The 12,878-nt window shown below is 41.3% G+C and overlaps 1 protein-coding gene across 3 annotated transcripts; it reads right to left on the reverse strand.

Moving 5' to 3' along the window:
• Positions 1–396: 396 nt before the first annotated feature.
• Positions 397–10,775, reverse strand: IL7 (interleukin 7). 3 transcript variants are annotated; one of them, XM_063170717.1, is made up of 5 exons: positions 10,691–10,775; positions 6,818–6,960; positions 3,796–3,882; positions 2,876–3,028; positions 397–1,548 (listed from the first exon to the last, which is right to left on the reverse strand). In XM_063170717.1, the coding sequence occupies exons 1-5, from the start codon at positions 10,698–10,700 to the stop codon at positions 1,402–1,404; spliced, it is 540 nt and encodes a 179-aa protein (XP_063026787.1). In that variant the 5' UTR covers positions 10,701–10,775; the 3' UTR covers positions 397–1,401. The 3 variants fall into 3 exon arrangements, with proteins under 3 accessions (XP_063026787.1, XP_063026780.1, XP_063026795.1); XM_063170710.1 differs by lacking the exon at positions 10,691–10,775 and adding an exon at positions 7,458–9,745; XM_063170725.1 differs by lacking the exon at positions 10,691–10,775 and adding an exon at positions 7,893–9,740.
• Between the last annotated feature and the right edge of the window lie 2,103 nt (positions 10,776–12,878).

The following is a 12,878-nucleotide window of genomic DNA, read 5'->3' on the forward strand; positions in this document are numbered from 1 at the left end:
CAGCAATCTTATTCCAGTAAAATACATAAACTAGTGCTGTTTACAATCAACTGAGCAAACACGTCTGTGAAGCACATCCTACTGGTTTTTAGGGTGTTTGTTCTGAATACCAACATTTTTACAGAGTAGTTTTACAGAAAAATTCTTTTAGCACGGATAAAACAATTTATGTTAGTTTACTTCAAACCAGGAAACAACAGGCTGACTAAACTAAAGCTTTCCTGAAGTATTCAGTCCAAGGCAGGTATGAAAATGTTTACCTAAACTGGGCAGGTTACAAGCAGCTAAGAAATGGGTATTTCAGGATGAGAATTTGAAGCTGGGCTTCAAATGACTGACTATCTCTGAATAAAACCTAAAAAACGAGTAATTGTAGTCAAAAAGTGAACAGCCCAATTTCATAGAAGACAAATATTTTATTACCAAAGGAGTTATATCAAAGTAAGAAACTGCAAAAGTGTAATAACTATAAAAATACTTCTATTTATTCAAAATAAAATATGAGCACTTTATTACTTAAATGCCAATATATTATTCTCTGACAATATTCACATATTTTAAGTCATGTTTGCCTAACATCTTAAAACATGTTACATAAAATATTTGCATATAAGAAATCACAATCTGAAGCTAAGGAATTCTAGCTCCTCCTGCAGCTAACACTGGGTTGATAAAATGAATGAGTGTAGTGCTGTTTCCAGTCAACTGAACAACTTACATTCAGGCATCTTTTTCTTCTTCCACAGGATTCAGTCTTGCCTGTGCTTCAGCCAGCAGAGGCATGCTGCATCTCTCAAAAATCAGTACCTCAGTACCCTTCTTCAGTTTTTCAAAAAGCTAACTTTTTCCCTGTTTTTCCAAACCCAAATCAGTTAGCAGACTCATCGGACCCACACCAAAACCACTTCTGTGTCAGGAGAACATATCCAAGATAATCTGCTGCTTTGGTAAATTGTTACTTTTGGTCCTTGGTGTGTTTTGCATAGATATAAAGAAACCAGCTATTTTTTCATACTCTTTTTTTCTTCACCTGCAGATTCCATGATTTTTTTGTAAAATCCAGTAGACATGTAAGTGGCTGCTTTCATATGACAGTACTATAAAGTTACTCGAAGAATCGGAAAATTCAGGATAGTTTCCAGAGCACAAAAGGTGGACACAGACTTCTGCAGAGTTCTTTTTTTCAAATGCTGGTCTTCTATTTCCACTTCTCGGACTTCAGCAGCTTGGTTCAGCCATTTCTGTTTCTGTCATCTCCAGGAACAAGGTACAGTAGCCTCCCATCAGAATGCTAGCATAAAGTGTTCATATAAGCGAGCAAGTTTACTTGAAGAATGCATATAAAATGCAAAGGTACCAAGTAATGCCACTTTGAAAGAAAAGAGCAGGATGCACCTGGAATCACCTGGAAATTATTTTTTCAAATTTATTCCAGCAGGATCGAAGGCTAGATATATTTTCTTTCAGTTCACAAACTTCTTGGTTACATTTCTTTTTGGACTGTTCACCTGTCTCTGTATCTTCTAAACTAAATACATCTGAGCAAACCTGAAAGAGAACAGATTGAATTGTTATCTGAGAACTGCTTATTCTATTTGTGTAGCCACCTTTCAAAGCAAACCAATTGCTTTACACCTGAATACTGGAGAGACCCTGCCCATGGGACTGTGAGAATGTGGCTTTAACTCAGAGCAAATAAGGACATGTGAAACAAGCGTGTCCAACCGAGAACATGTACATCCTCCATCACAGATTAAAATTTATCCTCCATTGTCTGAAAGACTGAGAAAATTAATTTGTGAGCTAAACTTTGACTGTATGTGTCAAGACCAATGGAACAAGACAGAACAGTTCCAGGGGCTGATGCTGTGCTCTAATGTTCAAGATCTCAGCCAGACAAAACTACTGTAGTTCTTGTTCATATTCAATGACTGCTCATATTTTTTTTCTAAATTACTTTAATTAAAATTAAATATTTAAAATAAAAGCAGGAATCCATAAGGTTAGGCAGAAGTTGCAAGGGTGACACTGACTTCTGTGACTTGACTGGGATACCTTTAAAGTAAGGCAAATGTTGGCTTCACCAGAGGTGACAAAGCAAAATATAAACACCAACATTTCTCTGAAGATCGTGTCCCAGGCTGTCTCTCTACTTCAAAGAGAAAAGTAAAAAGCTAAATGAAGCCTTCAATCCATGTGATTAAACATTATATTTTTGGTGCCTATGAGGAGACTTTTTGATGCTGGTTAATATTTTTGTGTTCAATAGGTAACACTGAGCCACACTTAAAAGAACATTCTTCCTTTGCTACAGCAGTCGGTAGAACACTGTGCTACATTTAAGTAGCACCTCAAAAAGAAGATTCTGCCAAAGACTAAAAACCTAAATATTATCATACCCAATGGTTCTTGTTGAATTTGAGAGATTGTGGTTAAAATAAAGACCAAAGATATTACAGAAAAGAGAGAATCTCACCCTAATTGTTTGTTGAGAGAAACCAAATTAAACATTACTCTTAGAGTTAGTGAGAAGTTACAACTCTGACAATACTCCAGAGAAGTTTAAATGCCTTCTTTTCACAGGTCTGGTCCTTGTCTCTCACTGGAGAATTAGTTAGTGAAATTCAGTTCACCACTGGACCAGAGCAGGTATCTTCACCATAGACCTCCAGATGATTTTCTGAGTCTTTGCACTGGGCTTAATGTCTATTACAAGATAAATATTATACAGAGGAAACTTCCTTTGGCATGGAACATGTGCAAGATGGTTGTATCTTTTAGAGGCAGATGTGTTGAAGAGCAGTCTGTGTTGAAGAGCTCTAGAAAATAAGGCGAGTAGTTAAACTATTACTCACTAAAGTTGAGTACAACTCACCTTTTCTTTTTTACGTCTTTCACATTTACACTGTAGAACTTGTAATGTCCCACATGAGACAAATGCTGCTTTCTGTCTAAAGGCTTTGTTGATCCTCTGCTTATAAAAGAACCTGAGCATGTTGCACGCCATGCTCTGTAGTGATTCTATTTCCTGTCAAGAGAGCAAGGAAAATATGTCCTGAAAAGTTTGTGCACCATTAATTATTTGTAATGTTGGTCCATCTTTAAAAAACCCCAAACTCTCCATCAATTACTATTGGTTTCTCTTGTTTTCATAGTATACATCTTTTTCAATAAAATACATAAGTAATCTGACTTACCTGCCATCTTTTTGAGATATTTAAAGCAGCAGCTTTTAGTAGTAATAATAGTAGCATAAGTATGTTAGGGAGAAATCACAGCTGTAATCAAATCAATTGATGCAGTTAGGAAAACAAATGATTTATGCAGCCAGTCCTTTTACCAAGTCGTGAAAACATCTGTAGCAACAGCTGACAATTGTGCTTTCTGGCATTTGAGATCTGCCCAAACTACTACTGTAAAGCTTTCAGGTCTGAAGTGAAAAGTTTAGCTAATAAAACTTTCTGTAAAAAAATTTTAAAAAGAGATTGGGAAATTGTAATATTTACTTCCATTGGTAAAAAGAAAAGTATCTATTTTGTTTAAAAAATATAGAAGAATCTTCATAGTAGGGAATAAAACCCCATATTTCTTGAATATGGAATTGCTTAATATTTAAATGTTTAAAATATCAATTTACTCAACACATATAATTCCAGATTCAAAAAACAAACCATCCTGAATACTGTGATTTGACTTTTAAAACCAAATACTACCCTATCACCCTCTTTTATCCTGGACTGTAAAAAGAACTCACTTGGGCTTGTATTCTCTACATTCTGAAAAGTTAAATTTTACCTCAGTATCATTGCAGAAAAACACTTTGATATTTTCATATTTTTTCTTCTTGCAGCACCAGTCATAATTCTCTGCAGACATATTTACCTGTAAAATATCATATATGTTTAGACATGGAAGTATTGTGTCAGTGCTCAGTCACCCTGACAGTAAAAAGCTCTTTCCTGATGTTCAGAAGGAACCTCCTGTGTGCTGCTGTGTGCCCACTGCCCCTGGGCCCATCACTGGGCACTGTTGATAACAGCCTGGCTCTGCACTCTTTGCCCACTCACTTGAGGTATTTCTAGACATTGATGAAATCCCTGTGAGCCTTCTCTTCTCCAGGCTGAACAGCTCCAGCTCTCTCAGCTTTCCTCATCAGAGGGATGCTCCAGTCCCTTCAGCATCTTCATGACCCTTTGCTGGACTCTCTCCAGTAGCTCCATATTTCTCTCATACTGGGGAGCCCAGAAATGGACACAAATCTGTTCAATTTAAATATTCACATTCTATCAAATTGCTTTGTTCTTTGGAAATTTTGAAACACAGAGCACTGTTTAAATCTTACAATTGAATTGTAGCATTGAATACAGTGTTTGTCAATGTTTGTCTCAATAAATACATGTCTCAGCTCTAAACAGATGGCAGCACCCACTTTGTATATGTAATAACAGAAGATGGCCTAAGCAACATCACATGGTCTTTTGCCTGATTATAATATTTTATCAACACTTCATCCTCTCTTGTAGTTTTTTGTTCCACTTTCACACTTGTCATCAAGATGACAATGGAAGTCAACTCAATAGAAACTTTGTCTTCAGCCTGTATCGAGACATTCTAGTTAAGCCAAAGGGCTTTAAAAAAGGCAGCTCACAACAGTATTGTTTTAGATCTCTTCACTTAGCCATGCGTATGAGCACATCAGACAGTTAATTCCTAAAGTTTTTCTGCAGAAATTGCCTGAATTTCAGAAGGTCACCCAAGATAAACAGAACTTTATCCAAAATGCATTTTTAAAACCAAGAGTTTAGGGAATCAAATATTCACTGACAAAGGAAAAACCACAAAACAGCAAAACCAAATTAAAAAGCCCAAACCACAAACATCAGGAAGCTAATGCACATCTTTTCTTGCACCACAACAGAGATCTGTCACTTTATTTGCTAACTCCATGAGATTTTCCCATCCTCTCTAGCTTCCTCAGATCACCTTTAGTATAATGTACAGTAACCACATCTGAAGGTAGTTCATTGGCTGTGTCTAAACCAACCTAAGGGAAATCCTGAGCTCAGAAAAGGCATTAGTGAAAATTTAATTACCTTACAGAGATCTAGTATATGACTCACTATCCTGCTCTGCAGCAAACCCACAGCTGCTCCAAACATCTGGCTGAGGAACTGAAACCTACTGACTTTGGCTCTGCAGTTGCAGGAAACAACTCTTAATTTCTCTTAAACAGTGAAAAGTAAAGGCAGAAAAAATTAAGAAACTTACATAGTAGTTGCTTGTGTATGTCTTCTAGGAAGTAAAAGCTTCAGAGCTCAGTACATTCCCATTAGTTTTCACAAATATTAATTCATTAAGGTTTTATTTATGTATTTATTTTGATATATAACATCAAGCTCCATCCTACAATAGGACAGTGGCAAGGCATTGCCCTATCCAGGCCAGGAGAGTCCCCCAGCCTCCCTGAGCAGGGCTGGGATGCACCTCTTGGATCCCCAGCACCAGAAGGCAGCAGGATCTGCTTCCCAGAGGATGTTATTCCTTCGTATCCTTTCCTCTTACAGGTCAGCTATCTTCTAACTGCTCACCAAGAGAGTTTGGTTTTGTTCTCCAGGCAATACTTGTTCTTTGTCAAAAATATAACAGCAAACTAAAGGGAATACTCCTCTATTCTAATATGGCCATTAATATTCTCTCTAAATTTGATGCCTCATTCAGGATAAAGTCATTTATCTGCAGAGAAATACCTTTCTCTCTTCATAATGTCAACCAACATAACATGATCAAAATGTTAAAAGATCATTCCTTGACCCTAAAGGTATTTTGTTTCCAGATGAGGGTTGATGTGTCTTGGGTTGGAGACCACTGCCATAATGCTCTGAAGGATGGTGGTAGTTCATAAGTGTGAAGAAATACAATGATTCCTGATTTTTCCCTTGGAAAAAGGTTGCATATTATTTGTATTTCATGCAAATAGATCTTGATTTAAGACTGCAACAGTATGGTGAATTCTCATTTAGTGACAATCTGTCAGGAAAATCACATTTTTTGTGGGAATGCCTCTACTAATACAACTGTTTTAAGTGTTCCCCCATAGAAGTGTTCTTGACAGACTAATTTAATTGCTAATAATTCATGAGGAAGAATTGGAAGGTAAATTTTGGGCATGGACTGGTAAACTGTTAAGAAATTATTTTGCAAAGCTATAATAAATGTGGCTGATAAAGCCATAATGGAGGAGATTTACACATGAGAATGTTAAGCTCTTCTCTGCTGCTATCTAGAAAAGATAACTTGTTTTGGCTAAATAAGATATATTAATAGGTACAAAGAAACCTATTAGGACACAAACAAACTTTTACTGTCATATGAATTTTGTGCCACTGTGCATTTGTATTCAATGGACAACATAAAACTTCAGTCAAGAACTCTAAGTAGTAGAACAAATTACAGCTGTAATGCTTTCTTCTCTTGATAAAATCATTTAAAGAGAAGTAGTAATGAAATTACTTTAGAAAAAAGTACTTTCTAATCAAATATATGATGTATGGCCAAATAGTACATGTGTCTGTACATAATGCACAGGCACAAAAAACTGTATCACAGTATTTGTACATGCAAATAGGCACTATCCACAGATTTCAGAGATTTTAAAGAGACTGAATTGTTGCACCTCCTCAAATAAAACCACCATTCCAGCATAATGTGTGACTTTAAATTGGTCTTTTATCATGTTTTAACATTAGAGCTTTTATTAATAATTGTTAGCATATAAAAATAATCAGCATGTTTTGGAAGCCCAAGAGCTGCTACCTACCAGCTCATTGATGTCGTGACTTAGTACATTCTCATACTTCACACGGATTTCTGTTGTTTTATTTCCCATTGCACAAGTAGATGCATTCACTGGAGACAGAACAAGGAGCAGTGGCAGAACTGGTAAGGTAGATCTAAAAAAGGCTGGATTGTAAGAACAGTAAGGTACATGTTAGTTAATGTCACAGACTGTGTGCTGTATTAACAAATACATTCTGTAATCTGTTAAAATAGTTTAAAAGGGATCTTTGTACAACCAAATTACTTGTGCCTTGCTAGAGGGAAGGATTCATCTCCAGATTAAGACACTTTTTGGGTGTCTAAACTCCCCCATACCACAACATGATTCAGCCAGTGTGGATAAGTGTTGTGGCATTGTTGAGGGTCCCCAGGATGAGGTGAGAGATGAGAATTTGACTCCAAGTTCTCAGAAGGCTGATTTATTATTTTATTATTTTATATTATACTATATTAAAAGAAATTATATACTAAAACTATACTAAAGAAAGAGAAAGGAGACGTCAGAAAGTTAGACAAGAATGAATAAGAAAAACCCATGACTGACCAGAGTGTCCAACACAGCTGGACTGGGACTGGTCATTAATTAAAATCAATTCACATGGAACCAATCAAAGATGTACCTGTTGGTAAGCCACCTCCAGAACACATTCCAAGCAATCAGATAATTATTGTTTACATTTCTTTTCTGAGGCTTCTCAGCTTCTCAGGAGAAAAATCCTAGCGAAGGAATTTTCCAGAAAATGTCCTGGTGAAAGATAAGAGCCTACAGCTATTGAGCTGACCAGCTACTTGGTGACTGCTTGGGCTGAATTCATCCTCAGGATTGACTGAATTCACATGGTATTTTATTTGACCGTAACCATATTGGACACATGTAGAGGAGTGTTTAATCATATTGTGTTTAGACATTCAAGTGTCTTAACCTGCAGCTGGATCTTGACTGTCCATTTTTCCTTTGACAACTTCTACAAATCCCCATGAACACACCTCCATAACAAAAGCGTGTTTAAACACATTTTCAGGCTGACCAAACGTACAAATCCATGCTTACTGACCATAACACGAGATAAAGCAGCAACACAACCTTCTCCACAAGATTTCTGCAATCTTTTTGAGCGAACTTCACTGCCCATCACTTTCTTTGTCCCTGTACTGGACTGCTTTCCCTTGCTCTGACCCCTGGTCTTCTGTCTTTGCATGACATCCAGGAAACTATGAGTTCTGTGAGGATGGGCAGAGAGAAAAGATCAAAACATCAAAAGAGCCTGAAGAAACTGACAGGAGGCCGCAGGTGACTCACCTGGTGGTGGGAAAGAAGGAGACCAAGTACGTGATAATATATGATCAGGAATAATCGGACTCTGGCCTATTGCTAGTCTGGCTAGGAGAATGCTTAAATTGAAGGTTTGGGAAAAACAAAGGTAGAAATTTATGATGGAGGACTAGCAAAGATCACAGCAAGTTCCTGGAGGAGTATGCAGTGTTTCTGCCCATCTTCACCACTGGGTAAGAACAACAACTGCACACAGAGTAGCTGTGGGACAGGAGCCAGGAAAGGAAGAGGGGATGCCCTGGCCCCAGCTGCTGCTTTCCTTCCTTTCTGTCAGGGATGGGCTGTTGGGTACAGCCAGTCCAGCACTCAAGAGATGGGCACCTCTGGACCTGGGCATCACTAGTAAATCATGGCCTCAGAGAGCAATTTTGAGCAACTAATAAAACAGCAATGAAACTTGGCGATAATTTGCATTGACCCACCTATCCTCTGCAATGCAAAATGCAAGAACCACAGGCACGCCTCATGCTCACTGCCATTAAAAGAAACACAGTCCCTTACAGCCCATCCCAGCCAGCTCCCACCACACACAGCAGACTGAATCCTCAAAGAAAAATGCATAGTGACTAGTGAAGCCTTCTCTTTCTGATAGATTGCATGTGAACGTATGTACACCTCTGTCCTAGAAACAGGACTGTAAAGATTTTACCCGTACAAGCTGAATCACAGAATTCTTGAGCAAGCTGCCTGAGAAATTCTAATTGGAAATTTCATGGGTTGAAAACCAGATTTTCTGACCTTTTCATATACTGATCAACCGAGGTCTATTAATGTCTCAAGAAATCTAACCTGATGGGCTAAGTGAATCTTAAATGGATGCTACATGTAGTAAATTTTAAAACTCTGTAAGGTGACTATTACGATCTTCAAGCTCCAAGTGAACACACCTGACTTCCACAGAGCTTTATCTTTGTAAATCTCTATGCTAACTGTATCTCTGCTGAATGATTTAACTGTTTGAAGGACTAAGATTTAGTATTTTAAAAGACACAAAAAACATTGAAGAACTCAACAATAGGGCAACATTTTTCCAATCTCCCATTGCACCTCTTGATTCCAGTGCAAAAGATGAACTGCAATGCTTGTTCACCAGTAGGGTAATACAAACAATTTGGATATGCTGCTTCACAAACATACTTGAAGGGACGAAAATAGCAATCCTCTAAATTAAAACAATCTGACTCCATCACTTTAAACTTGGCTTGCCCAGCAACAAGTACAGATAAGAGACAAGATACTGTACAGATCACCAATCTTTTTTAAATGAGGAAATTACAGAATAAAAGTAGATCACATGTTGCACACTCATATGGTCCCTTGAGCCACTGCAGGATGGTAATCAAAATTTTTCAGACATTCCTGAATGAGTCCTCTGGAAAAAATATTAGACATGTGTCATAAAAAATTCTATGAGATCTAGACTGAAAATTGAAAGGGATTTTCTTGAAGTTGGGTAACTTCGAAAGAATGGGAGTTTATAGTGCTCCATATGGCCAGCAATTCAATAGAAAGACAGCATTACTGGTAATAACCCATTTTTCCAGTAAACTCCCAGAAACTCAAAAGTCATATCTGGAAAGCCCCAAAAATTCTCCTAGAAAACCCAGGAAGAGCTAGTTTTCCAGTATTTCCACATATTAAAAAAAAAAAAAACAAAAAAAAAAAAAAAAAAAACAAAAAAAAACAAAAAAAACAAACCCAAAACCTCTTGGCTTTTTAACGTTAAAACCCCCTCCTGTGCATATACCCGGGGGCACGTCCTCGGCGGCACCCAGCGGGATCCTCGCAGCAGCCCCTGTGTCTCACAACCCCAATCTCGGCGGGGGCCGCTCCCTCTGCCCCCTTCCCCTCTCCGCAGCCCGCAATTCCCGCGGGGAACGGGACGGGTCACTGCTGTTCTTTTCCCTCCTCGTCCCGCTGCACCCGTGCGGAGAGGCGAGCGGCGAGCGCTCCCGCCCGCCCGGGGGCGAGGCACCCCCGGCGCTGCGCCGCACCTGCTCCCCGGGCACCCGCGGGGCTGCAGCTGCCCACGGGAAAGGAGGTGCCCACGGCAGGCAGCTGCCCACGGGAAAGGAGGTGCCCACGGCAGGCAGCTGCCCACGGGAAAGGAGGTGCCCATGGAAAGGCAGGTGCCCACGGGAAGGGCGGTGGGAGCAGCGCGGACCGGCGCCGAGCGGTGCCTCCCGCAGCTCCCCCGCCCCACGCTGCCCCGCTGCCTCTGCCACTCCCGAGCCGCCCTTCCCGGCAGCAGGCGTGATGGGAACCGGACTCTTTTACTTTCATTCTACGGGGAAAAGAGAAAAAAAAAGCAAAACCGGGAATTTCCCCAGCCGTCACCAAGGGTTTAAAAGGCACCGGGAAGCACCGCGCCGGCAGAGCGGGCGGGCCGGCTCGGAGGCAGCGGAGCAGGTGAGCAGCCAGCGCGGCCGGGGCGCGGAGCGGAGCGCGGCCGGCCCGGGGGCAGGTGAGGCGGGCGCCTCCTGCGGAGCGGAGCGGGGCGGTGCGGGGCGCGCTCCTTACCATGGAACATGGTCCGTGCGGAGGCTGTCGGGGAGCTGCGCCGACGGGTCCGCGGTCATGGTGGCGGCGCCGCGTGGGCCATGACGGCCGCAGCCCGCGGAGCGCCGCGCAGGGGCCGGCAGGGGCCGGGCCGGGCTCAGCAGCCCCCCGGCGCCCGCGCGCCCGGGGGCACCGCGGCGCTGTCCGGAGCGGCGGCGGGACGGCCGCGCTTCGCCTTTCCCATGGGGCTCCGCCGGCCGCCGCACTTTCACTTTCTGCTCCGCCGCGGCGGTGCTGCCCGCGGGCCGGCGGCGGGCAGGGGCGGCGGCGCGGCCCCCGGGGCGGGCGGCATCCCCGAGAGCGGCTGTGGCGGGCCGGGCTGTGCCGCCCGGGGTTACATAGAGCCCCGGCTACACGCCCAGCGAGTGCCGTGTGTGCGGCCGGGGAGGGAAGGATGGATCTTGGCACTACGCGTGGAAAGAGCCGCTCATCCGCGGGGAGGATATCCTTAAAAAAAAAAAAAAAAAAAAAAAAAAAAATCACTGCGTGTTGTGGAGTGTCTTTTTCAGAGGGGAGCGGCTTAGCTTGAAAGCTGATGCGCTGCCCTTTCGCTCCCTCAGCTGCCCTTGGAGCGGTTGTGGAAGGCGGGACTGCCAAGAGGGCTCTGTCTCCGGTCAAGGGTTACCCCAGGCTCTTGGCATGGGCTCAGAAGCGAAAGATGGACGGTTTCTGCACAGTTTGTCGTCTGCACCCTTTCCCCCTCACCCTCCTGCTCTCTTCCCCCTCAAAATCATTTTGTGGAATCTGAAAGGATTGAGAAAGAATGGTGGATGGCTCAGGAAGGTGTTTCAGCCTGGAAGACACCCAAATTCTATAAAGCAAACATGTAGAAAGATGTGCTTTTCTTGGTAAATTCAAAATGCAAAAATTTTCATGTGCAGTTCAAAAGGCTTGGAATAAAACAGGGTATTAAATATCTTAGTAGAGTTCCCTTCACATCTCCTGCCCAAAAACTTTCTGAGTTTTGAGTTCTGCATCACTTTTCCTGCTCTGCATGAGCACAGAGAGCTGATTCCCTAACCCCTCTTTCTTCTCACATGGGTGCTTTTCTAACGGGAGATAGAGAGTGAGGTGAGAATATTAAGGAGCAAATATGTGGAATGCTCAGGATGGCTTCCTCCCATTCTCTTGAACTGAAATTGTGCTGCTTCCTTCCTGTGTGAGGAGGTCCTTCGTCCCCTTTATTGTCTGTGAATTAGACTCTGCTTTAGATTGGCTATACATTTCTCATTTCTTTTTCTTTGGAAAAGAATTTAGTCAATTCTTCTTCAGAAGTATTCTGTCAAGATTCAAGAGAGAGGAGGTTTTCCACCCTTCAGCTCTGAGCTGCTTGATTTCACTAATGATTACCCATGACTACGATTTGGGCAGAGAACAGGGATCAGTATCAACACAAGGAGCGCCTGTGCTTGCTTGTTCCTTAAATGAGTGCCAGCTTGGATGTGATGTAGTGTTCAGTTCTTGAATTTGAACAAGGATTTTTCCTCTTTCATGGCTAAATTATCTAGTTCTTATTGTGTCTTAAGGTGTCACTTTTTTGCTTGTTTTCATTTACTGTTTTGTTTTTTTCTCTTCTGTCAAATATTGTCTTAAAACATCTCTGTGCATTTCAATTTGCTGGCATGTGCGACTCAGAGAATGCCAAAGGACTCTTCTTATGGGAGGAGATTAGCACCTGGTGTAATGCAAGCAAATTTGTGAATATCTGTTCTATGGTCTGGTACTTAGAGACTTGCACTTTCAATAGTCAAATGTTTTGAAAACACTGCACTATGAAGCTCCAGTCACACAAAACTGTGTCACCAAAATCAACTTTCCTTCTAGGCAGGTAGTTCTTCCAATTTCTTACAACAGTACATGTGTGTTTACAAAATGAGATAGTTTATGCAGATTGTCAGGGCGCAAAATATAAAGGAAATATTTTTTTAGCTTCTTTGTTTATGTTAGTTTTCTGGCTGAAACATCAGGAAGACTGGTAATTGCTTCAATTTATTTTTTTCTTTAAATAATGTAATTGATGGAAGAATTCAGTGTAAAAGCTTAATGAATTAATGAAAATATGACTGAAAGGTGATGCTGCAGTCTTTTACAAGAGTTTTGCTCTTTTCTTCAGTAGTGGCAGCATTTGATTTTTTTTTTTTAAGATGAA

The sequence above is a fragment of the Melospiza melodia genome, chromosome 1 (genome assembly GCF_035770615.1).
Source record: "Melospiza melodia melodia isolate bMelMel2 chromosome 1, bMelMel2.pri, whole genome shotgun sequence".
NCBI lineage: Eukaryota > Metazoa > Chordata > Aves > Passeriformes > Passerellidae > Melospiza > Melospiza melodia.

Coding starts and splice junctions, on each gene's coding strand:
- IL7 (XM_063170710.1), bottom strand. CDS start 7,485: ATGTGTTCTGGAGGTGGCTTACCAACAG. Junction 6,961..7,457: donor TGGAGGTGGCTTACCAACAG/GTACATCTTTGA, acceptor CTTACAATCCAG/CCTTTTTTAGATCTACCTTA. Junction 1,549..2,875: donor AAAGACGTAAAAAAGAAAAG/GTGAGTTGTACT, acceptor GTTCTCTTTCAG/GTTTGCTCAGATGTATTTAG.